This window comes from Idiotropiscis lumnitzeri, unplaced genomic scaffold (assembly GCF_059441095.1).
Source record: "Idiotropiscis lumnitzeri isolate Australia: NSW breed Sydney's pygmy pipehorse unplaced genomic scaffold, RoL_Ilum_1.0 HiC_scaffold_302, whole genome shotgun sequence".
NCBI lineage: Eukaryota > Metazoa > Chordata > Actinopteri > Syngnathiformes > Syngnathidae > Idiotropiscis > Idiotropiscis lumnitzeri.
Genome location: NW_028283840.1, coordinates 72,526 through 99,203, shown reverse-complemented (window position 1 = coordinate 99,203; position 26,678 = coordinate 72,526). Strand labels below are relative to the sequence as shown.

The 26,678-nt window shown below is 45.9% G+C and overlaps 1 protein-coding gene across 7 annotated transcripts in view; it reads left to right on the top strand.

The window, feature by feature from the left end:
- Positions 1 to 300: 300 nt before the first annotated feature.
- The window catches only part of LOC148314415 (cobalamin trafficking protein CblD-like), a 52,717-nt gene continuing 26,339 nt past the window's right edge, over positions 301 to 26,678 (top strand). The window contains exons 1-2 of one of the 7 annotated variants that reach the window (XM_088287676.1): positions 301 to 3,426; positions 23,378 to 23,583. In XM_088287676.1, the coding sequence (XP_088143802.1) occupies positions 3,357 to 3,426; positions 23,378 to 23,583 (276 nt within the window). In that variant the 5' untranslated portion in view covers positions 301 to 3,356. The remainder of the gene's footprint in view (positions 3,427 to 23,377; positions 23,584 to 26,678) is intronic. The other 6 variants (XM_088287677.1, XM_088287680.1, XM_088287679.1 and 3 more) reach the window with 6 other exon arrangements.

Genomic DNA, 26,678 nt, shown 5'->3' with positions numbered 1-26,678 from the left:
CTCCTGCCCCCCACTGAGCCCACAGAGTCCAGGGAGCAGCCCAGGACATAGCTGGCCCTCCTCACTAGTTTGTCAAGTCTCTTTTTTGTCCCGGCCCGAGATCCCTCAAGCCCAGGAGACCACTCCATAGAGAATGACCGGTGAAACCACAGAGTCATAGAAGTTCCTGAGGAGTGACACCCGGACACCAAAGGACCTCAGCCTCCTGAGTAGGAAGAGTCTGCTCTGACCCTTCCTATAGAGAGCGTCTGTGTTGTTGCTCCAGTCCAGTTTATTGTTCAGATGAACACCCAGGTACTTGTAAGTTGAGACCCTCTCAACATCTTGCAGGATTTGAGGAGCTGGGAGCTAATCCCATCTGGACCCACTGCCTTCCTCGCCTTCATCTTCCTCAGCTAGTTCTTCACCTGAGATGTTGTGAGGAACAAGGCAGAGCAGGTGGAAGTGGTGGTTGTCTGAGGTGGCTGGGAACTGAAGTCTGTGGAGAGAGAGAGTGGGAGAGAAGAGAGGCGAGAGAGGGGGAGAGAGGGTCTGTTGTTGGAGAAACATCTTACTGTCCTGGTGGGAATGGTGTTCTCCATGCAGAAATTAATATAGTCTGTAATTGTGTCTGTTACACCATTGATGTCCTCCCCGCGGGCTTCGCTGAATACCTCCCACACAGTTGTGTTAAAACAGTCCTTTAAGGCCTCCTCGGCTTCTCCAGACCATCTCTGAACAGTGCGTGTCACAGCTGGCTGCCTGCGGACCAGAGGTTTGTACACAGGCAGGAAAGCAACCAATTTGGGATCAGCTTTGCCCAGCAGGGGTTGGGACAGTGATGTGTACGCCTCCTTGGTGTTGGCATAGAAAAGGTCCAATATTTTATTGTGTCTGGTGTGGCAGGTTACATATTGTGTGAATGAAGGCAGAGAGGAGGTAGCAGAAACATGATTGAAGTCGCCAGAGATAAGGAGCAAGGCATTAGGCTGCTGTGTTTGTAGCCTGCTCACAGCTGCAGTCAGTACGTCACAGGCTGTCTCACTGTTAGCAGAGGGTGGCGCGTACGCCGCCACTGCGATCACATGACTGAACTTTCGCGGTAAATAATACGGACAAATGCTAATTGCTATCAGCTCAATGTCCTGACTGCAAAGTTGATCCTTAACAGTGATGTGCCCAGGGTTACACCATCTATCATTCACAAACACAGCCAGTCCTCCTCCTTTCCTCTTACCGCTCTCCAGTGTCCTGTCCGCATGTAGGATTTGGCCGTCCAATTCCACGACGGCGTCTGGCGTTAGCTCTGTTAGCCACGACTCCGTGAACATCAGCAAGCTAGCCTCCCGGAAATTCCTCTCGTGCCGGGTTAGCGCTGTTGTTCGCTCGTCCATTTTATTGGGAAGGGATCTAACATTCCCCATAATAACGGACGGGGAGGACGGGGTGGTATCGTCTCCTCCTTGCCTGGCGTTTAGCCCCTCACGACACCCCCGTCTCTTCATCCTCAGCTCGCGGGGGATATCGGGTTTCTCTCCGGGAGCCGGCGCCAACACCTGATCTCTTGTGTAGATGATCGATCCGTAGCTCGAGTTTCGTCTCCGGACACGATCGATGTTTAGTTTTTTCTTTAAGAAAATCCTTGGGTTTTCACTGAACCCATCGTAATATTGTATCGTTAATAATAATAATAAATTCATAATTAATATTGTAAAGATAAAGATGTCCTTTAATAGTCCCACAATTTTGTCCGTCTTACACATCCCATTTGCAGATGCAACACCGATCTGCCTGTCCATCCAGGTTATGAATGAAATCTGTGACAAAGGACACGTTTGGCGGAGTCCAACTCACACAGAAAATGAATTGGTGATACAGGGACCGAACAACACCAACCGCAGAACTCCCTGAGGGACATGGTCAAAAGCCTTGTCCAAGTCCAGAAAAACACGCTAGACTTGTTGGGCAAAGTACCTTGCACCCTTGAGGAACCTGCTGAGGGTGTAGTGCTCATTCACTGATCCACGGCCAGGACAAAAGCCACACGAGAGTGTGACCCTGGTCAGTCAGTCCAGAGGCACTCTCCCCGATGTCCACAAGATTTTGTAGCAGCGTGTCAACCAGCACAACTCCGCAACATACAGAGCCTTTAACTCATTAAATCCCAGCCATTTTCACTGGAGCTACTCCCCTCAATCCCAGTGTTTTTCTGAATTTTGACTGATTTTGCAAGGCCCACAGAATATTGTATTCTAATGCTATAAAATCATGGCACATACCAAAAGAAAGATGGATGGTGACAAAGCTTTAAATGGGAACTAGCGAGCTATTTAGCACTGACCTCTGGCTCCGGTGACGATTCTCTGCTGCTTTAACTCACGTCAGATGTTCTTTTGCTAAATTGGGGTCCATATCCGGCTTCCATTCGTCGACTTCGCTGCGGGAACACTCCAGCAAAGCTACGCGTGCGTCGTGTGGGCTGCGTGAGGCAGGCAGAGCCTCTTTTGATGGCTGCTTGCTTTTACGAGGACGAAGCGTCATCCATCCTCTTATCAAAAGCAACCACATCCCCTTTGTCATGGTTATTGGAAGCTTTTATTTTTTTTACCCCAAAAGCATTCCTTAAGGGTAAATTGCTTTTATTTTCCATCGCTACTGTGACGTCCAATACTCTCCAGTTTGCACACTCTTCTCTAGCGCTCCCCAAACACTATAATATAACGTTTTTCATAGCAAAAAAAAAAAGTATGTGCCAATTAGGTTAATGGCCTTATACTTTTGGAGGGGAGTGTATGATGTTTTTATTGGTTACTTCTGCCTGACGTCGCAAGATGAATTCAGAGATGTTCAGTGTTGAGTTATACAGTACTCTGTACTCATAATGTCCCAAATTAAACTGATTTCAATTTAAGGTCTAAATCTAAACTTCACATCTTGATTATCAAAATCAGGGGTCCTCAATCCTGTTCCACAAGAGCCTGTGTCCTCCAGGTTTTTCTCCCTTCTGCAATACATCGATTCAGATGATCAGATAATCAGCACGGTCTGTAAAAGCTAGATAACAATCATTCAGCTGTGTTGTACCAGGGAGAGATGGAAAACAGCCAGGACAGGAGTGAAGACCCTTGGTCTAAATTATTTCAATTCCTTTGTGGTGGTTTATAAAAAGTGTTGTTCAAATTATTTTTCTCTTTATTTGCATATTTGACATATCGCTTCTGCTCAATTTTCTTATGTAGGGCCCTGTGTGTTTTCAATGCGTTTATTTGCAACTAACAAAGTATGTATGATTATTTGGTCAGGTATTACACAGTAGAACAAGGTTGGCAACTTACCTTCCTGGGCTTAATGCTCTGGTACAGCGTATTGCCAGCACCATGGGCATCTCTACTATTCGGTCCTATGACTCTTGTGATCCCGATATAACACAAGCTACTTCCTTAAATGGTATGTCATCTTTTTTTTGCTGTTCCCTTTTTTACTTTTTAAATACTGACAGAATTAAGAGCCTGTTGTATATGCTTTATTGGCGTGTTTTTTGTTCAGCATTTATGCATCCTAAATTTCTAGCCCAGATCGAAAACTACTGTTTTGTGATAGACCGATATGCTTTTCTTCCCGGGGCCAATACCGATTGTTAGTAGTCACGACGTAGTTTCATGACCATAGGCCACACTGCATTAAAGGGCGCAGTCTCATTTATGGGTGCTATTTTGGTATTTAACACATACAGTAATACCTCGCTACTTCGCGGTTCACCTTTCGCAGGTTCAGTGCTTCGCGGGTCTAAAAAATATTCAAAAATTAAAAATCTTTTTGCCCGGGCACGATCGGGGCTCTCCATTCGCTCCGCTCCGCGGGGGCATTGTAGTTTCGCCGAGCGGCACGACGGGGCGCTGGTTAGACGGCCAGCGTGCGCCGAAGAAGAGCGTGGGGGAAGAGGAGAGTGGACGAAGAAGAGCACGTTACCCCGGGCACGATCGGGGCGACGTTTCGCGCGGTTCGGACCGTACCAGAGCTCCGGCAGACATGCGTGACAGTTAAGCCGAAGAGGAGCACCTTCCGCCCGGGCACGAGCGGGGCGACATTTTGCTCCGTTCGGGACCGCACGAGAGCTCCGGAGGAGGCCGGCCGGCGTGCGTGGCAGTTAAGCCGAAGAGGAGCACCTTCCGCCCGGGCACGAGCGGGGCGACATTTCGCTCCGTTCGAGACCGCACGAGAGCTCCGGAGGAGGCGGCCGGCGTGCGTGGCAGTTAAGCCGAAGAGGAGCACCTTCCGCCCGGGCACGAGCGGGGCGACATTTCGCTCCGTTCGGGACCGCACGAGAGCTCCGGAGGAGGCCGGCCAGCGTGCGTGGCAGTTACGCCGAAGAGGAGCACCTCCCGCCCGGGGCACGAGCGGGGCGAAATAAAACCGAGTTCAACCGAACGGAGACACGCTTCGGGGGAGCAGGTCCGGCGTGCGTGACAATTAAGCCTAATAGGAGCACCTCTTCCGCCCGGGCACGAGCGGAGCGCGAGGCTGTCAGTTATGAATGAATAAATAAATAAATGAAGAATGCCACCTTTCATTTCACAGGGCTCACCGGACGGCGTACCAGCAGGTAAAAGTCGAAGTAATTAAATAAATACAAAAAGAAGTAATTGAATAAATACAAAAATAATGGCTGGGGAATAATAAAATAATAAGTTTTAATAATATATATATATTTTTTTGTTATAACATGAATTTCACTCTCTCTCTCTCTCTACCCATATTCTATATGGTGTACTGTATACCGCGGGGTATACTGTATACCTGGGTAGGTTTTTTTAAGCATTTTTGAAGGGGCACCGCTACTTCGCGGATTTTCAGTTTTCGCGGGTAGTCTCTGTCCCCATTAACCGCGATAACCGGGGTATTACTGTACATAGGGCACACTGTGTTATCGAGCAGAGGTATGTCAAGACATACCCTAGGGCTAAAACATGCGCCAACATGCATGTCATTGGCAGTCCTGCAGGTTTGAGGGCGTCTTTTGTGACAAGTTTGGTGAGCTCTTCAATGGACCCACTCCAGTTCACATATCAGCCTGGCATCACTCTGGGTGATGCCATCATCTACCTCCTCCACGCTTAACTCTCCCACCTGTAGAAGATGGGGAGCACTTTAAGGATCCTGTTCTTAGATTTCTCCAGTGCTTACAACACCATCCAGCCCACCCTATTGGGAGCCAAGCTGGAGCAGGCAAGAGTGGCCCATCGCCTCATCACATGGATCCACGAGTACCTCATAAACCAGCCACGTTACGTGAGAACACAGACAGGACTTTGTGTGAGCTTCTTTGCAGCTCGGGGGCACCGCAGGAAACTGTTCTGGCTCCCTTCCTGTTCACCCTCTACACCTCGGACTACAAATACAACACCCCTACCTGTCACCTGCAGAAGTTCTGCATTTGTCAGCCTCATCACTGATGGAGATGATTGGGAGTACAGAGAACTTACTCAGGGTTTTGTGGACTGGTGTCAACAGAACCACCTCCAAATCAATGCTGGGAAATCCAAAGAGGTGGTCGTGGATTTCTGAAGGCGACACTCTCCACCTGCACCAGTGAATATTCAGGCAACAGACATTGAGAGAGTCTTAACTTACAAGTCCCTGGGTGTTCATCTGAACAATAAACTGGACTGGAGCGACAACACAGATGCTCTCTATAGGAAGAGTCAGAGCAGACTCCTCCTACTCAGGATGCTGAGGTCCTTTGGGGTTCAGGTGATACTCCTCAGGAACTTCTATCATTCCGTGGTTGCATCAGTCATTTTCTATGGAGTGGTCGCCTGGGCAGGCAGCATCTCGGGCCGGGACAAAAAGAGGCTGGACAAACTGGTGAGGAGGGCCAGCTCTGTCCTGAGCTGCTCCCTCGACTCTGTGGACTCAGTGGGGGGCAGGAGGATGATGGCAAAACTGTCATCAATGCTGGACAACCCAGCCCACCCCCTTCAAGACACGCTTACAGTATTCCACAGTTACTTCAGTAATACAGTGTTACACCCTCGCTGTGCAATGGAGAGTCTTCGCCACTCCTTCCTGCTGTTTGCTTTTGACTGCACGGCCACGCATTCTGTCTTGATTTGGTTGTTGAGTGTCGGCATCGCCGTGTTAGTAAAAAAGGATTTTAATTGTCCGCCATACCTGTGCTCCTCTGTGTCCAATAGTGTTGAAATCGCCCAGCCTGAGCAGTAGGGCTGGGCGATATGACCTCAAATCAATATCACGATAAATTGAGCAATTTTACCTCGATAACGATAAATGCACGGTAAATTCCCCCCGCTGACCAAATTCCAAATAAATGCAGGAAATGCATATTAAGTGCTTTTGTAATTGACCAACTGGTACCCATTACTTTCAATTTAAAATAAAAGTACAAAAATCTTTATATAAACATTATATATACATTATAAACATTCCAAATAGCTTACTTTGCATGACTCGAACAATGTCACAAAGAACAGGAGAAAAGGGTTACGTTTTTCTGCAAATGGCTTGCTCCAAGGTGCTGTAATGCCATGTGCAAAGGCCTAGATTTGTGTAAAGGTCTCTTGTAAACAATATAAATAATGCCATGTGCAAAGGAGCTAGTGTGGTCTGTAAACAAAATGCTAAATAAAATGAAAAAAGGCCAATGCAAGCCAAATAAAGTGCGCATCATCAGGAAAATGAGCCGTCTCGAGTACTCCGGTGCACAGTCGCCACTTGTCGTCTATGTAATGCACAGTCAGGCTCAAACAGGGATCCATGTTGCGACCCGACGACAAGTCGGATGTAGATGCAAAATGCTTGACAAGTCTAAGCTCCCGTCCCGATGTCCATATTGGGGAGTGCAGTTTGCAAAAAATATTTTTGTACCTCTTGTTGGCTACTTTCACATGAGGCGTTTAAATCCCGTGCACTCCACTGTAGTTAGAGGAGCTATATCTTTAGCTACGTGCAAGGCTATGGCGTCCACCTCCTAGACGTTCTCTCATATGGTGTCGCTTCCGTTATGGGCTGCTGTCACTTGTGGAACCTTGCTTCTCACTTTGAGCTTTTAGCACAAGTTCCAAGTCAACAGCATGGTTGTGTTGTAGGTGGTGAAAAAGAAAAGGTTGGATGCGCAGTTTTGGGTGCTTAAAGATAAAGATAAGAGATGTCCTTTAATAGTCCCACAATGGGGAAATTTAAGGTGTTACAGCAGTAAAGATATAGATCACACAGAGGCGGGGGCATAATGTAGCCGTTAATGTATAACATTAGCAGCAGACATTCATAAAAATGCAAATATGCACAGTATAAACTTATTTACACAAATCCCCATGTATATTCACACTTAAATCCCACAACATATACAAGTGTAAGGAAACACTCCTAATGTCTGTACATGGTACAGAGGGGAAATAAATAAAAACGCTGCAATGATAAAAAATACTAAATGATTGAAAATACTACAATGATAAAAATACCACAATGATAAAAGTACTGTAATGGTAAGAGTACTGAAATGATAGATAAATACTGCAATGATAGAAAATACTGCAATGATAAAAGTACTGTAGTAGTGAAGGTACTGCAATGATAGAAAATACTGCAATGATAAAAGTACTGTAATGGTAAAAGTACTGCAATGAGAAACAAATACTGCAATGATAGATAATACTGCAATGATAAAAGTACTGTAAAAGAATAGAATAGAAATCCCTTTATTGTCATTGTACTCAAGTGTGCAACGAGATTAGAGGGCTCCCCTCTCCAGTGCAATACAACAATAATACAGACAAATATATAAATTAGATAAATAAAGAAGACAGTGCAATGGAATTCAGTACTGAATAGGGCATATAGAAACACATCACAATGCTGTTTTGCGAGGTTAGGGTGGTCTCGTGTGTGTGTGAGAGTTCAGTATGGAGATGGCTCTCGGAAAGAAACTGTTTCTCAGTCTATTGGTCCTTGATTTGATGCATCTGTAGCGCCTGCCAGAGGGCAACAGGTCGAACAGGTGTGAGTTTGGGTGGGTATTGTCATTGACGATGTTGAGAGCCCTTCTGAGGCACCGGGCGGTGTAGATGTCCGACAGTGGGGGGAGAGGGCAGCCAATAATCCTTTGCGCTGTTTTGACTGTCCTCTGGAGCCTCACTCTGTCCGCCTCAGTGCAGCCGCTGTACCAGGTGGAGACACAGTACGTCAGCAGGCTCTCGATGGACGAGTGGTAGAAGGCCAGCAGCAGCTTCCTGTCCAGGTTGAATTTCCTGAGGACTCTCAGGAAGTGCAGACGTTGGCGGACCTTCTTTACCACTGCTGTGGTGTTGTGACTCCAAGAAAGGTCATCGGAGATCTGTACTCCCAGGAACTTGAACGTGTGGACCCTCTCCACACACACGCCTTCGATGCAGAGGGGGGGCGGCAGCGTCTTGTTCCTCCTGAAGTCGACGACAATCTCCTTTGTTTTAGCAGAGTTAAGGTGCAGTCTGTTGTCCTTGCACCAAGTTGTCAGTCTCTTTACCTCCTCTCTGTAGGCTGTCTCGTCACCTTCCGAGATCAGACCGACCACTGTCGTGTCGTCAGCAAACTTGACGATGGTGTTGTTGCCGTGGGCCGGGCTGCAGTCGTAGGTGTAGAGGGCGTACAGGAGAGGGCTCAGCACGCATCCTTGGGGGAACCGGTGCTCAGCATGAGGGTGGAGGACGTGTAGGGGCCGAGCAACACAGTCTGGGGTCTGTTGGTCAGAAAGTCCTTAATCCAGATGCGTGTGAGGGCAGGGAGGCCGAGAGTGTCCAGTTTGGCGACGAGGATGTCTGGGATGATCGTGTTGAATGCCGAGCTGTAGTCCACAAAGAGCATCCTTGCATAGCTCTGCTGTCGTTCCAGGTGGCCCAGCACAACATGCAGAGCAGTGTCGATGGCGTCCTCAGTGGATCTGTTAGCCCGGTATGCAAACTGGTAGGGGTCCAGAGTGGGAGGAAGGCAGTCCCTGATGTGCTGGAGAACCAGCCTCTCGAAGCACTTCATAATGACTGGTGTGAGAGCAACAGGACGGTAGTCATTCAGGTGGACGGCTGGTGACTTTTTGGGGACAGGAATAATGGTGGAAGTTTTCAAGCAGGAGGGGATGACTGCCTGAGCCAGGGAGCGGTTGAAGATCCTGCAGAAAACATGTGACAGTTGGTGGGCACATGCTCTGAGGACCTTGCCTGGTATTCCGTCGGGTCCAGTCGCTTTCCTGGGGTTGACCGCCAGGAGCGCGCGCCTCACATCGTGTTCCTCTACGATGAGTGGGGGGGAGTTGGAGCTTGAAGTGCGGGGGTGTGACGTTGGGGCGAGTCAAAGCGAGCGAAGAAGCAGTTAAGCTCCTCTGCCAGCGATGCACTCGGGTCTACAGAGGTCGTGCTGCTGCCACGGAAGTTGGTGATGCTCCGTAGACCCTGCCACACCTCCCGTGGCCTGTTACTGGCAAGGTGGGCCTCCAGCCTCCCCTTGTAGGTTGCCTTGGCTAGCTTGATGCCTTTGCTCAGGTCAGCACGAGCCACCCTGTACTGGGCTTTGTCGCCTGACCTGAAGGCAGCGTCACGGGCCTTGAGGAGAGAGCGAACCCTGCTGGACATCCAGGGCTTCGCATTTGGGAAGGTCCGTATAGTCTTATGTTGGGACACAGTTTCCATGCAGAACTTGATGTAGTCCAGTACACAATGCGTGTAGACATCAAGGTCCTGATGATCAAAGAGGTCCCAGTTTGTGTCATGAAAGCAGTCCTGTAATTCACTCATGGCGTCGTCACGCCAGGTTTTCACAGTCTTTGTGGTAGGCCTGAATCTGCGCCTGAGAGGGGTGTACGCAGGCGCGGATCGGACGAGGGACAGCCTGGAAGAGGAGGGGCGGTGGGGGGCTCTGTGTTGACGTGCATGAGAACTGGTGCGGCGAGTAGCACGATCGTCGAGGAAGACACTCTTCGCCCCTGACATCTGAGTACATGTCCGTTAAATTCGGCCTTATTAAGTCTCCCGTACTACGTGAAGCTCAGGAGGGCGGTGATGTTTATTGATGCACGAGCTATGTTTATTGATGACGCACGCGAGTAGCGAGAGCGCCGTGCTAGTGCTAGCGTCGGGAGGGATGTAAACAGCTGTGACAATCACTACCGTTAGCTCCCTCGGGAGAAAATAAGGCCGGCATTTAACGGACATGAACTCGATGTCGGGGGAAGAGTGCTTCTCGACGATCGTGCTATCGCCGCACCAGTTCTCATGCACGTAAACACAGAGCCCCCCGCCCCTCCTCTTACCGGTGTCCCTCGTCCGATCCGCGCGATGTAGCGAGCGCCCGGCCAGCTGGATGCTAGCGTCGGGGACGTCTGCGTGCAGCCAGGTTTCCGTGACGACGATCACACTGCTATCGCGCACATCGCGGTTTCCCAGGATTTGTAATCCCAGGTCGTCGATTTTGTGGACCACGGATCTGGCGTTGGTGAGGTGCAGACTCGGTAGTGGCTGCCTATGGGGCTGCTGTCGCAGCCGTTGCAAGACACCGGACCTGCAGCCTCGCTTCTGCTTCCTCTCTCTGCGTCGCCTGCGCCGCCTCCCGGCCCCGATGACCAGCCACGGTGAGCCGGGCAGCCTCGCCAGTTCGTTCGGAATTTTGCGATCATAGCAAAATTCCTCTGTGATGGTTATTTCGCATCGATATCCAATGTTCACGATGTCCTGGCGGGTATATCGATGTTGTGCCTCAGTTGATGCCAATAAGAGCAAGCAAACACTAATAAAAAGTAGAAGTACTGCAATGATAAAATATACTGCAATGATAAAAGTACTGTAAGAGTGAAAGTACTGCAATGATAGAAATACTGCAGTGATAAAAGTACTGTAATAGGGAAAGTACTGCAATGATAGAAATACTGCAGTGATAGAAGTACTGTAATAAGAATACTGTAATGGTAAACGAAATACAGCATTGGTCAGTGATTAAGTACAGCATTGGATAAAGCACAGTAGTAGTGTGTATTGCATCCTCGGACTGCACAATTGCCTGCCTGTTTGTTGGCCTGATCTAATGTAGGCCTGACCTAATGTTCTTGTTAAAAGGTCTGACAGCAGCCGGCAGGAAGGAGCGGTGAAATCTCTCTTTTGTACAGCGAGGGTGTAACAGTCTATCACTGAAGGAGCTGTGGAGTGTTCTCAGAGTGTCATTGAGTGGGTGGGCTGGGTTGTCCAGCATTGATGACAGTTTTGCCGTCATCCCTTTGTCCCAGCACGAGATGCCTCCTGCCCAGGAGACCACTCCATGAAAAATGACCAATGAAACCACCGAGTCATTGAAGTTCCTCAGGAGTGTCCCCCGAACGCCAAAGGACCTCAGCCTCCTGAGTAGGAAGAGTCTGCTATGACCCTTCCTATAGAGAGCGTCTATGTTGTCGCTCCAGTCCAGTTTATTGTTCAGATGAACACCCAGGTAGTTGTAAGTTGAAACCCTCTCAACGTCTGTTCCCTGGATATTCACTGATGCAGGTGGAGAGTGCCGACGCTTGCAGAAATCCACCACCAGCTCTTTGGATTTCCAAGCGTTTATTTGGAGGCAGTTCTGCTGACACCAGTCCCCAAAACCCTATGTAACCCCTCTGTACTCCCGATCGTCTCCGTCAATGATGAGGCCGACAATCGCAGAGAACTTCTGCAGGTGACAGTTGGAGGAATTGTATTTGTAGTCCGAGGTGTAGAGGGTGAACAAGAAGGGAGCCGGAACCGTTCCCTGCGGCGCTCCCGTGCTGCAGAGGAGCACGTCAGACACACGGTCCTGTGTTCTCACGTAATGTGGCCGGTTTGTGAGGTAGTCGTGGATCCATGTGATGAGGTGGTGGGTCACTCCCTCCTGCTCCAGCTTGTCTCCCAATAGGGTGGGCTGGATGGTGTTGAAAGTAGGGGTGGGACGATACGGATCACTCACGATTCGATACTGTGACGGTATGTGGGCCACGATAACGATAATATCACAATACACAATGTCTATGATATTCAATATATCATTAGAAATCTCTTTAACAATATATCACGACATATATGACTAAAAAAGAAAATAATTGCCATAAAAATGAAAACATCAATTTTTTTTTCTCAATGCCAATACGTGTACAAAGAAAGGTGCATTTCCAAAGTACCTCACTGCCGCTGAGTCTTAACACTGTTGCTACAGCTGGACGAATTAAAGTGCACAAACATTAATAACATGTTTTATGTAAACCAAGACACTGCACTGCTTTCTGAACCTGAAATGTCAGTATCAACTGTCATTAAAGTGCTTTACGTTAACCCGCCCAGTGGAAACATCAAGACATATTCTTCTTGAGGAACACTAACTGTACAACATGCTCCGACGTAAGAGCACAACAAAGGGAAACTTTGCTTTAAAAGCAGTAGTGATTGTCGGCTGTCTTGGTTCGCCTTTTTTTATCACCTGCGAGTAGTAACCATGATAGCGAACGAGGTGGCGTTGCAGATTCGTAGTGTTGATGTTATATTTTACCTTTGCAAAGCAGTTCTTGCAGATTGCATACTCTTTATCCAGTGTTCTCCCGTCACCGGTCTCGTAAAAAGCTAAATGTCTCCACACTTTCGAGTGGAAACTCTTGAAACTTGATTTGTTTTTCTGGGTTTTCCGCCATTCTTGCATTAGTTCTTTTTCTATTGTAAATTCTTCACACTCTTCACCGGCCGCTGATCCCGGCAATTTTAGAACCGTTTGCGGCATTAGCGCCCCCCACAGACAGGACAGGAGAGATTAAGTACGGACGGTGATGACGAGGTAAATCCATTATGTGTGTTGTTTTGAAATATCGATATTGCCGCCAGGCTATCCATTATTTATTACGACAGAGTTAGCAACAATTTATTGCAATATCGATTTTTTTTTCCCACCCTTAGTTGAAAGCACTGGAGAAATCAAAGAACATGATCCTCACCGTGCCCCCCGTCTTCTCCAGACTAATGCCAGGCTGGCATGGGAACTGGAGTGGGTCCATTGAAGAGCTCACCAGGGGGCGCAGATGGATGAGGACCAGTCTCTCCAGGGTCTTCATCAGTTGAGACGTCAGCGCCACTGGTCTGAAGTTGTTGAGCTCCTTCGGATGGGGGGTCTTTGGAACTGGAACCAGTCAGGATGTTTTCCACAGCTGGGGGACTCTGCCCAGCTTCAGGCTCAGGTTGAACATGTGCTGAACGATTCCACAAAGCTGGTCTGCGCAGGATTTGAGGAGCTGGGAGCTAATCCCCTCTGGACCTGCTGCCTTCTTCACCTTCATCTTCCTCAGCTGGTTCTTCACCTGAGATGTTGTGAGGAACAAGGCTGAGCAGGAAGAAGTGGTGGTTGTCTGATGTGGCTGGGAACTGGAGCCTGTGGAGAGAGAGAGGGCAGAGGAGAGAGAGGGGGAGAGAAGAGAGGAGAGAGAGGGGGAGAGAGGGTCTCGTTCACAGCGACAGGAGGGGTTGGTGGGGGCTGCAGCAGGGGAGACTGAGCGGGGGCAGGCATTTGATCAAACCTATTGAAAAATAGGTTCAACTCATTTTCCCACTGAATAATACGATAATACGGTGCGCCCTATGTATGTGTTAAATACCAAAATAGCTCCCACAAAAGAGACTGCAGCCTTTAATGCGGTGCACCCTTTAATGCACCCTATGGTCGTGAAAATACGGTGAGTCAAGTTATTCCGTTTTTATTTGTCAAAATGTTTTATTTTTTCTACAAATGAAGAACCAGCCTGAAATATCAGTTATCGGCCTCCATGACTACTAATAAATCGGTATCGGCCCCGAAAAAAAGCATTTCGGTCTATTACTAGACAGTAGTTTTTAATCTGGGCCAGAAATTTTGGATGCATAAATGCTGAACAATAAACACGTCAAAATAAAGCATGTACAACAGGTTTATAATTCTATCAATATTTAAAATGTGAAAAAGTTCTGCATTATTTTGAACATGTATTACTTTTAACATATTTAAAATATATTTTTACACACATTCAGGAATTGATTGTGGTTGGTCCATGTCTGAATCGCGATGAATCTAAAAATTGGAACCTCTACCAACGATGATTATTCTGCTCCGTTGTTTCACTTTCTTAGATTGATCATTTATCAAAACCATTTTCTATTGTTATCATCTGACTATCATGATACATATCAATATGGAATTATCGGCTCAGCCCTAAGTTGATCTACAATACAACATAATATTTAATTTCACAACCGCTGAAGCTGTAACAAAGCACTTTCCATATGGTGTAATATAAATTAGCAGGAAATTAGAACACAAATGAAAACACAAACAGTAGATACCGGAAGAACATGCCTTTCAGCAAATGTTTATCAAACAAATTGATTGATTTACATGTTAAAGCTTTTTCAACCCGCCGAAAAGGTTCGTCGGGAAGCACACAATGTCATAACGTGTGTTTGTTTCTTTATTAAACAAAGGCCCCAGGTCGTACACCTGAAACAAAACCGAAATAAAAAGTCACAATGATACAATGTTATCTTCTAATGAATTGACTAACCATACAGAATTGACCATTACAAAGGTAACTATTTTTATATATAACTGTCAATCCGTTGCTAATGTTTAAATGCATAGCATATATTGTCCTTATCTTAACACCAGATTAATTTTAGTTCAAGAACAAAACTGACTCAAAATATCCACCTTCAACTAGAATTTACTACACCACCTACAATGCGCTCAATTGTTGGCTCAAGCGCTCAACGGCTCACTACCGGCTGTCACCGGCAACCAAACAAACGCGCCATTTATCAGATTGTTCACCCAAAGATTCAAACAAACACTTTGACGTACATGCGGCAGTCACAAACATACATTCAATACAGCTGTCGGATGCAAATATCAGACACGTTCCCTTGGCCATACACGATCAAGCACTTCGACGCAGCCCGTGATCCAGTGGTTGCAAACCACAGACTCCCCAGTTATCACTCCCGAGTTGCAAGTACTGAGGTCGACAGCAAATCAAATGTTAACAGGAATAAAATGCATACAAATAATTAGATACCAACGGGTTGTGTGCTCCCGATTGAAGTTTCCTGTGAAATGACAGCTGACAGATTACAATGAGCTGCTATTTGTAACCTTCGCACCGCGCATATACACACATCGCTGCAAACAATCATTGAGTAATAGAAATAAAAGAATAACGAATACATTCAGTGTTAGTGTGTGGAATCTGAAAGAAACCATTATTTTATGTTTTAACTCTATATGAGAGCAAATATTTATCCAACAGCAAAATACAATTGTCTAATTCGAAAAGTCTTAACAGTGTTTAAAAAGCACAAATGCATATAAGGCAGTGCAGCTATGAAAATGCTTTACTAAAAAGATGGCTTTTGAGCCTTCTCTTGAATAATTCGATGGACTGTGGTGCTCTTTGGTTTATATGACACGAAAGGGCTCAGTAACATTACAAGTGAGTCGTAGTCGACTGACTGTTCCGTTTTCCCCACGTAAAGGGTTGACCACGGTGATTTATGGAAATTACTCAAGAAACTCTTCCACTGTTCCTTTTTTTATTTGTTTATTTTCAGAGCAGCAGCAGCAGTAGTAGTAGTAGTAGATAACCTAAACAATATTAAATATACAGTTAGTTTTCAAATCAAAATAAAATTCAAGCTTCACATTATTTCACTAATACTACTACTATTACTAATAATAATACCGTTTGCACTCAATTATATTTACTTTCAATGACATGACTCATGTGCGGCCCACTGCAAGACAACTACATTTCCCATGATGCCTTCGTTACCAGGAGTCACTCGCCAGCTGATTCAAAAGCCACAAAACAATTTAAGCTTAAATGAACAATCGCAGCGTTTAAAATACACCCTCAAATAACTAATACAAAGACAACAAAGCACAGTCTCGACCGGAACGTCATTTCGGCACTTCCGTAAATAAAGAATCGCCAGGTTTTGAGACGGCAATCAAGGGGCGCGCACCACGTACAACATCTGTAACGTAAAGAAAATAGAGAACTCTCTTACCAGTGTGCTGTATACCAGGTCAAGTGTTACGGCCCGATTCCAGAGACAAAGTGCTTTCATGTGAGCCACGCACCAGATGAAACGAATCACAATCACCTGAGCCTCCGCCCATAACCCGACATTTAAAGGGACCGTTTGCGCAAACAAGCCCAAACGCAACACCTCCCACTTAAGTTCCTAGTCTAAGACCCAAGGCACTTAGCACAATCACACAAAATCTAAGTGGCCTCTCGGTTTAGCCACACACATTTCCATTTTTTTCCCTAACAAAGTTTTTTTAAATTTATTTTTATTTTTTATTTATTTTTATTTTTTTCCTCTCCACCGGCAAAGTCAAGTCTATACATCCTTTTGGCAGTTTTGTGGTGCTGCCCAGGAATGTGGTGTATGGCAAGGAGCATGTTCTTGTGTATCCGTGTCTGTATAAAGAGCCGTCATGGCAGCTGAGGAGTTAGATCTTGGTCCTCTGCTGGAAGAAGGACCACCAGCCTTCTCACATCTCATCTGATTACCATCACGGGCAGTGAAGAATTCCTCTTTTTCTGGGTACCCACCTGTGAAGTGGGAATTCCAGCACAAGTTGCAATGTCTGCATCCCTAACAATTCCTTCACTGTCAGGGTAGACACTAGCAATCCGGCCTAGACAAAACTGACCCCTTAAAGCATTGGGGTCAGCAATTCAGACGAGATCACCCACTCTGACATTCCTCTCTGAGCAGTGCCACTTTGGTCGAATGAACAGATTTGGAAGAATTGGGGTCAACAATCCAGACGACATTGCCGACTCTGACATTCTTCTCTGAGCAGTGCCACTTTGGTCGAATGAACAGATTTGGCCCAGCGAGTTCTCTCCATTGCCCAGAACCGGTCCACACCAATTTGGATGGCCCTAAGCCGGCGCCATGGATGAATCTCTAGGCCCATTCCACAGGTGTCTCCTCCAGGCGATGCCCGACCTAGTATAAGAGTTTGGGTGTTATGTACACGACTGAGTCTTCCTGTTCCTGAGCTCTGGCATCTCTAGGTCGCTCATTTGTTAAGTTGGCTGCTTGATAGAACCCATTTTGGAGCTCTCCCCATGTAAGAGACCCTGTAGTTCCACCAAGGCTCATGAGTGCTCTCTTCAAAAGCTTCACAGCAGCTTTGGCAGCACCATTTCTATGGGGCGCATCAGCAGGGTAGAACTCCTTCTTCCATTCTGTGCCGTTTTTTGATGTTACATCTCCCATGGCCACAGTCTGCAGGCAAGCAAGATTTTTGTGAAGCTGTTGCAACGCCGGTTTAGCGCCAACTAAGTTTGTCCCTCTATCCGACCATAGTTTTCTTGGATGCCCTCTTAGGGCAACAATGCGGGTGTATGCTTGCAGGAAGCTTTCTGCAGACTGGTCATCAGTAATGTCTGCCTCGACAGCTCTTGAAGACAATGCAGCAATACACAATACCCCAGACCTTCTTACTTGTCCTCCTTTTTACTGCGTCTTTCACTTCAAAGGGGCCAAAAAGGTCAAGACTGGTGTATTCAAATGGTCTAGAGCTCTGGGTCCGCTCTTGCGGCAGATCACTCATCACTTGTCGGCACAGCTCTTTGAATCCTGGAGGTGACACATTGGTTGAGAACCTTCGTCACTGTCTTTCGTCCCTGTATTAGCCAAGTTTTTCTCCTGGCGCATAGGAGGGTGGTGGCCACACCTTCATGATTTTTTACATGTGCCTCTCTGGCTAAGAGGGTCGCAAGCCACGATTGCCAAGGGGTGGTACAGCTTATTTGTCCTCATTCCAGCTTTGAATCCTCCCTCCACAGAGCAAGAGACCAGTCTTTCCTTCTTGTTGAACCACCAGACGATCCAGAGTTGTGTTGCGGAACTCAATGCCGTCTTGAGCAGCCAGAGCTAAGAATTTAAAGGCTATGGCCCTTTCTTCAATTGACAGGAATGGCCCTGCCTCCCACTTTGAGCAAACTCGGAACAGCCTTTTACCACCCCGGCAGACATCCACAGCACGTCTCATCCAGCCTATGACCGCACACAACCGACTTAGTGAGCTGAATCTCTGGGGTTCTACTAGATGCACAAGTGCAATGATGGTTGGGCCTGACCATTTACCGGATGGAGATAGAGAGAAGAAGGCCTTCCTCTGCAGTCCACCAATCTCTTCAGAAACAGATATAATGACTTCCTTGGCAGTTTTCACTGGCCAATCTTTACAAGGGAGTTTAAAAAATCCAGGACCTCCCTGTCAGGCTGGTCATTCAGCAAGCTTCTCAGGGGTTCCTCCCCTTGTAATGAGGTTATGTTACATTTTCTTTCAACACACCTCCAGCAGTCGACAGATCCGGCTTTTTGGATTTTGCCAATCCGATTTGCAAAAAACGTCTGATAGCCGTAGCTATCTTTTGGTTGGCTCCAAGTATCGTCTGGCTATCGACCAAATGGATCTATTTCTCAACTTTGATGTGGCAGTCTTTTGAAGTACGTCTTAAGTCGGGTTGCAAACACAGTACCGCACAACTCTGCTTTGATGACGATCACATTTCTGGTCTTCGGGGGTGAGTGTGGCCTTTGATTCGACCAGCTTTAAAACAACTTCCTTTTGTGCAGTCTTCCACCGGAGGCAAACCACGGCTCCAAAGGAAGCATTGCTGTCATTAGAAAAAGTGACTTCCATTGGATGACCCATGGCCCCTTTGGGTGTAAGGCTCCTGTTGAATCTTACTTGGCCAAGTCTCACATACTACTCAAAGAGTAACATTGCAGCCTCTCGAAGACGTGGAGAGAGAAGTTCATCCCAAGTGTCTTTGGTAGGACGATTTCTCCCTGCCTCCTGAAATGATTTTCTTATGAGCATCACACCTCGTTGCTTGACAGGTGAGGCCAGGCCAATTGGATCATAGAATCCGGCGACCTGACTCAGCAGCATGCATCAGGTAAGGGGGTCAGGGGTGTTGCCTCTGACCTCATTGTCTTGTAGATCTAGCTCGGTTCTCATCTTCCCTCGCCTCTTCGAAAAGTTTACTGATGTCAGCAGACAAAGTTTATCAGTTTCAGGTTTGTAGCCCAGTCCAAGCGCCTTATTCTCTTCTACCCGCATTTGGTTTGGGAGTATCAGAATCTTGGGATCCATTGACCTGACATTGGTGGAGTCAGTGGGCTCCTCACTCCTCCCACTTTGCGCTGACAGAACCCAGGGCCTGAGAGTGAATCCACTTGATTTCAGGACCTTTTCCACTCCTTTGGTCATCCCAATTAAGGTTTGGCGATCGTCATGTGAAGTCAATATGTCATCAACATAGTAGTGCTCAGTCAGGATCCGACGTTCTGCAATCATGGATGCGAACTGGGGCAGGTTTGCGGTCTCCCTCATGGCTACCTGAGCGACGCATCCAGCAGGCTTGTCGCCGATGTTGACTCTGACAATGGCGTACTTCAGTAGCGTATTTCATCCCTTGTGTCATCCCTCCAAAGAAACCGATGGAGGTGTACTTCCTCGTCTTTTAGCCACACTGAGTTGTACATTTTCCCGGCGTCACCAAGAGCTGAATGTCATCCACTTCTGAAACGCAGGAGGACGCCTTGGATTGGGTTGAGTACGTTTATGGAGTAGGTCGTTCAGGCTCATTCCTTTGAATTCCTGACTACTGTTCCAGACAACCCTAATTGGCGTTGAGTTGGAGCAAGGATTTGGCGCAGTCAGATGGTTGATGTACCAGATTGGTCCCTCCCAATCCTCGATCTGTTGCCTGGTGAATTTGATGGCTGTGCCTCTTGATACCATCTCGTGGTTCTTTCGCCAGCCAGGCCTCAATATTCCTGAAGGTTGCTTCCACTGCTTTACGTTTGTTCCCATAAAAGGAGACATTAATTACTTACACACCTGTTTGAGACTATATTAGGCGGAAGGATCTGTGTGGTAGTGGCAGTAATGTGGTCAGGTGACTTGGAGTAGAGCCACACATTTTTTTTTTACCTCTCTTGATCTCGCTCTCTAGCTCTTACGATACCATAATACTACCACGCCTTCTTGATTCATTTGTGGACACATCATTCTTGTTTTGTCACTGTCTGAACTGATTTAGAACGATCAAACTAATTGCCAAAGAAAACCAAACAATATCAAGAGGATTGTGTGGAACGCCTTTTTTACGGACAAGGAAATGGACAACAAGGAAGGGAGCGTGGAGCGTCAAGCTTAAGGCTTTACAAAATAAGCACCTACCGACGGTCTTTGTCACTCCTCCTATGCCATAGACAATTAACTGGATGCTGTCACCTAGCAATCCAAGCCGTTGTGCAGCGCTGTGGGTTATATAGTTGGTGTCCGATGCAAGATCGATGAGAGTGCCAATTAGCTGGCCAGAGTTGGTTGTCACTCTGGCCCACTTCCAGCAATGCAAGTAATAGCTGAGGTCTTGTTGGAGAATGCTTTTCTGAATTCATTTCTTAACTCGGGATCTACCTTTGCTTGAAGCTCCACTTGTTTACTGGTCAGTCCAAGTCCCTTTTTTTTTAACTTCTTGAGGGTTTGCTCCTCACTATTGTAATGTCTTTCTTGAGGTGTGTACCTGGGGCAGACCAGGTAATGATGGGGCTCTTCTTTTCTGCATTCTCTTTTAGTAAAGAGAAACCTTCTGTTTCACTGGCTATCTTTCAGGCGGAGGCCCAGGCACTGACTGCCTATATCATGAGTCTCAAGATGGACATTCCTCTTCTGTACATTCATCTCCCTGAAGGCTTTGCAAGGGAAGAGTCTGCCAGCGTGTGTTCCATCAGAGGAGGCGGTGCATGAGCCCAGTTCTGGCTTTGACTGAGATTACTCTTTTTGACCTGATGTGGCTTTTGAGAATGCTTTCTTGATGGTCTTTGCAGCTGGGCTTTTCACTGCATGACTACCTTCTCCAAGGTTCCCATCCAGCTTGTCCAATTCCTCCAACACTGCCTCCTGCTTCTGCAGAAAATACAGCAGAGAGTCAAAGTGGTTCTGCGGATCGAAACTATTCACTGGGTCAGCCTTATGCTCGAGCCACCGCTGCTTTATAGAGCTAGGTAGTTCTTTCCGTTGTTTTTAAGATGCCCTCCTCCCCCAGGATGACCAGGTTGCTGAGAGCTCGCTCCATTGTCTGGATCAACTCAATTGCTTTCCTCGGGTTGTTTCCAGTCACAGGGGGCAGCCTTTCGATCTCCTCAGCTATTTTCAGCACAATTCTTGCTTTACTACCAAAACGATTGTTCATTCGCTTGAACATCTCATCTGGCGTAGTGCAGCTGGACAGGACCAGGCCTCTCGTTACCTTGTCTCCAAGGCTTGCCAAGAGATAGAACCGCGTGAACCTGTAGTCCTCAGTGGATTTCCTAGCAGCTCCAACTCCGCCCACTCAGTCTTCCACTGATAATAGTCCGTCATGTCACCAGAGAAGACAGGCAGCCGTGTTCTTTCAAGACTGATTTGAGGCTTTGAGCCAATATGTGGTGAATTGCCCTGTCACGCAGTACTGATTAAAAAAAGAAGCGTCGCCCTGTCACTCGTTGACCCGGAAGTGATTTCTTTCGCCGCTACTTTAATGCACTGCGCCAAGCTATCTTGGGCCGCAGAAGAACGGACTTTATTTTAACTATATGCAAGTCCGCGCACAGCAGAAGCAACAAGCTACGTGATGGCAAATAAACGACTCCGCAAACAAGTAGCGTTCTAAACGAGGAGGCGAGCAAGGAGGCGCTAAGCGCTAAAATGAATTGCTTCGATGTATGCTTGACTTAACAGAAGTCTGACTCGGACCGCGTTTGGGTGGAGAGCCAGCAGCTACGAACAGAAATGTTGTATTGCAACGATTACGTATCTAAACATAAAATAAGACGACGGCTTCGTTAGCAATTTAGCAGACGCTCTCAGGCTGGAACACGGAAATAGCTGACGTCATCACAACGAAGAGGTTCGACGTCAAACGTATTGTAAACCAAAAAAAATGTGTAGTAAACATGAAAACTGTTGCTTTATTTATATAGAATTTTTGTTTCAAATCCCCCTGGCTCTATTTGTCTTTTTTATATTATGTACGTATTAATTACGGTTGTTCATGTAAATAAAGTTAAAAAAAAAACGTATAGTAAATATTTATCATCTCATCAATATTTGCACCACCGAGTACTGAGTTTCGAGATCCTCACAATAGTCTCAAAATTATATATTTATTAATTTAGCTTTGTTAAGGGATGTTTTATTGACAATCTAACATTAATTTACAAAGAACATGTACATTAGTACGAAATGTAAAAAAAAATTGTGTTGGGGGGGCGCGAATTGTTAAAATTGATTTCACTACTACTACTAATACTAATAATAATAACAATAATAATACTAATACTAATAACAATACTAATACCATCTGCACTCAATTATATTCACTTTTAAATATGCGAGTCATATGCGTCCCGCCACAAGACAACTACATTTCCCATGATACCTTCGTTATCAGGAAGTCACTCACCTGCCGATTTAAAATCCACCAAACAATTTAAGCTTACATGAACAATCGCAGTGTTTAAAGTATAGAATCCCCCCCCAAACGACTAATACAATGGTAACAAAGGACAGTCTCGACCGGCACGTCATTTCTGCACTCCCGTAAACTGTAAAGAATCGCCAGGTATTGAGACAGCAATCGAGGGGCGCGCACTGCATACAACACCGGAACTTAAAAAAAATAGAGACGTATTTTACCAGTTGGCTGTACACTGGGTCAAGTGTTGCGGTGCGAGTCCAGAGACAAAGTGACATTCGCTTGTCAAATAAAGGGCTGTCATGTGAGCCCCCAGAGACAAAGTGACATTCGCGTGTCAAATAAAGGGCTGTCACGTGAGACATGCACCAGATGAAACGAATCATAATCACCTGAGCCTCCGACCATAACCCAACATTTAAATGGACCGTTTGCTGAAACAAGCCCAAACACAACACTGACATTTATTAGAATTTCTGCAGTCTATTACCTTACCGTCCTCTGCTTGCGGGACTCCTGTAGTTCGTGTGTCTCGAGATAAAAAAGCAAACTGGCAGCTTACTGCTGCTGATTGGCTGCAAAAGCAACCAATCAGATGGTGCTGTTGGCGGTGTGCAGGGAGTGCTCATGAGCAGAGAGAGAAAAAGACAAATTAAACCAGCTTTTACTTTATTTCCCTTTAAATTCTTAAAAAAAAAAAAAAAAAAAAAAGGCAGATGCAGATAGTCGGCAGCATGCCAAATATCGGCCATGACAATTGGCCTGGCCGATAAACGGTCTATCGCTAGTACTGTGGTTTGCAAGAAACAGTGTTCATCTAAGTACAGTTGTGGTTGCTTTCTGTTTCAGGACCACTTAGATTGCAGCGTGATGACATCATGGGACCTTTTCATGTCAAAGACCAGCTGTACTTTATTCCTGGTAATGTAGGGATCGAATGTTTGCCGGTTTCAGAACAAAAGATGAGACTGACAAAAAAGATGGACCCAGAAATGCTGCATATCCCATCGAGCCCCAAGAAATGCATTTCTGGACTGCAAATCAAAGAATTTTTAGTAAGTACAGTACAATGTATCACAGATCTTTCATCATAATAACAGTTCTAACAGTTGCCCCTACTGCACATGTAAAATACAAGTTTCCAAGTAGAGTCAAACGGTAGCTATTCAGGCCTGTGCAATTGTCACGATACAATATCACGATATGAACCTCACGATACAATAATTCTCGAACTATTGTGGGGAGTTTGGCTATATAAAAAAATCTCACAATACTGTAAAAAAAACTCCTAGTTAAAAATAAAAGCTTCCTTAAAATAAATCGCAATATTGTGTTTTTTTTTGTACATAACAGCATTGACAAAGAAATTGGCTTAGCCAGTCATTTTATTGTCAGCTGTTGTGAAATGCGCTATATAAATAAAGTTGTATTGTATTGCATTGTATGTGCTCCTATTAGCTCAGCAGCACAAAGTATCATGTAGTTCACAATAATTTGTTTGGCTGAAGCGGGCAAGAGTCATGTTTTTTGACCAGAAAAATACATGCTGGTTGACTGATTAGTGGGACCATTTATAGATTAGAACAGTTTTGTTCATGCGAGCAATAATCTGACCAGGTTTCCTCTTTGGGCTTTTTTAATATGCTTGTGTGAGTGGTTTCTTTATAACAAAAATGCAAAAAAGATGGAAAAAACGGCAAAGTGATGCATTTAAACGTGTATAATCTGACATTGTTTTTAAGAAAGTTATGATGCTACTTTGTCCCAGTCTGTACTAAAGTCTCACGAAGCACAACTAAACATGAAATGTTGACTACACCTGCTTAGCCTACATTATTTAACCACAGTAAGCCAACCAGTCACAAATTTGTATTTGGAAGAGGCAATATCCTACATCTCCTTGAATTTTTCCGTATGTCACAATCAATCAATATTATCAGGAACTGGTGGCGCAGTGGCGTACTGGTTAGAACATCCTCTTCACAGTTCGGAGGTGCAGGGTTTGATTCTGGCTCCGGCCTTCCTGTGTGGAGTTTGCATGTTGTCCCTGTGCGTGGGTTTTCTCCGGGTTCTTGGGTTTCCTCCCACATCCCAATGCATAATAGGTTGATCGAACACTACAAATTGTCCCGAGGTGCAATTGTGAGTGTTTGTTTACACGTGCCCTGCGATTGGCTGGCAACTCGTTCCGGGTTCATTCATAGCTTATCAGCCCATCTTTCCACCCAGCGAATGGCAGTATCGGTGGCATCTCGTAGGTCTTCTTCTGAGCACCTTGGGCCTGCTGGGCAGTGTCGAAGCAGATGGTCGAGGGTTTGGATGGCTTCGCCACACTCGCATCTTGCTGAGTCGGCGAATCCCCATCGGTGCAGGTTGTCTCCCGTCTTGGCAACCTGAGAGCGCGCTCGATTGAGCGCGACCCAATGTTTCCTTGGTAGGTCTGAACCACGGGGTAGGTGTTCAGAAGGGCTAGGTACACTGATGTTCTGGTACTCGTAGCTCTCCTGCCACCTGGTGTTACGGTAGTTCGTAGGTGTCCTTGCACCAAGTTCTCTAACGTTCCGGGTGTACCCCACCTACTGCCCGAAGCAGTGTTGTTTTTCGTCAAAGATGATGAAAATATTTCGTTAACGCCCTTTTTTTTTCATGACACTAACGAGACAATGACGAGCTAAACGCGGCTCGTTGATGACAAAAACAACGTTCAAAATTTATGACATCTCTTCCTATTGTACAAGTAATCTGTCCTTCAAAAAATGCAATGCTGGTGCAATCTATCCACATTTGGGCTCGTCCACCATCGGGACAACACGCAGGGCGCATGCGCCGCACATACCGTTGCACACACTAGCACAACAAAACATGTACACGTCTGCGGTCATTTGTCTCTGCTCACACACACTGACACGCTTTTGTTTGACGGACCATGGCGACAGCGACAATCGGTAGGCTACTTGTTTCTGCTAACAGAAAGCTGTTGCAAGTAAACAAGACGTATGTTTGATAGAGTTTGTACTTGTGCTACTGTATTACAGAACAAGTGAATGTTGTTAAAACGTTTTTATTTTATGTTGCTTTAAGTAGAATAAAGCCAATAGTTGACAGAAAAATGCTTTGGTTCTCTTGGCTTATTTTCAAGCAATAAGCATTGATTCCACTGTTACGTTATCTGTTTGTAATGCATAATCCTTAATAGTAGATCAGAAAGTCTTTGCTATTGGATGGAAACCTTGTATTCCTATTTTTGACCAAAACAGACTAAATCCTTTTTGAGTTTTCATAGAATAAATTTACTAAAACTAGACTAAAACCTTTTTTTTTGCGTTTCTGTCGACTAAAATTAGACCTTTTTGAATTTTCTTAAAAAAAAAAAAATTGGACTACAACTATCACGAATAGGAACGACTAAATGTCAAAAATCCGAATAGGCATTTTCGTCCAAATGGCTAAGACTAAATCTAAAATGCCTGCCAAAAACAACACTGGCCCGAAGACAGCTGGGATAGGCTCCAGCACCCCGCGACCCACCTGCGGAGAAGCGGCTTGGATAATGGATGGATTATCAGGAACTCTAAAGTTGGGTGTTCATGAATTATTCAAAAAAGATCTTTATAATTAGTGTGTAGAAGCACTACTGCAACATACACAATTCTTGCACTATAAATGAGCTTCAGCAATGTTTTTCTCAACCCAGAGGTTTTTTTCTTGTAGCTGTTACGACCGGCTCTGCAAGGGAAGGAGGGAAGTAACACAGACCATGTTGTAAATTGGTTTGGAAGTAGAGTTGACAATTTATTCTTAGTAAAAGAAGAGGGGTAGGTTTGAAACAAAAGAGTTTAACAAAAAGGTATTAACCATTTTACAAATGTATATAGGTATACAATAGCAAGTGTCTCAAAATTAACCGAAGTCCACACAAAGCGAGAGACACAACTCGCGCAAGCAAGGCGAACTGCACTATTAAGTCCCAGCCGCCCTGAGCAGCAAAACCGAGGTCCTTTTATTGGTCCCAGCTGCAAAAGGTGGAGCTCGTTGATAGGGCTGTCCATTGGGAATGAGCGGGAAACCTGTCCACCAACGAGGAACGAGCGGGACCCCAGTCCACCAACGAGGAACGAGCGGGACCCCAGTCCACCAACGAGGAACGAGC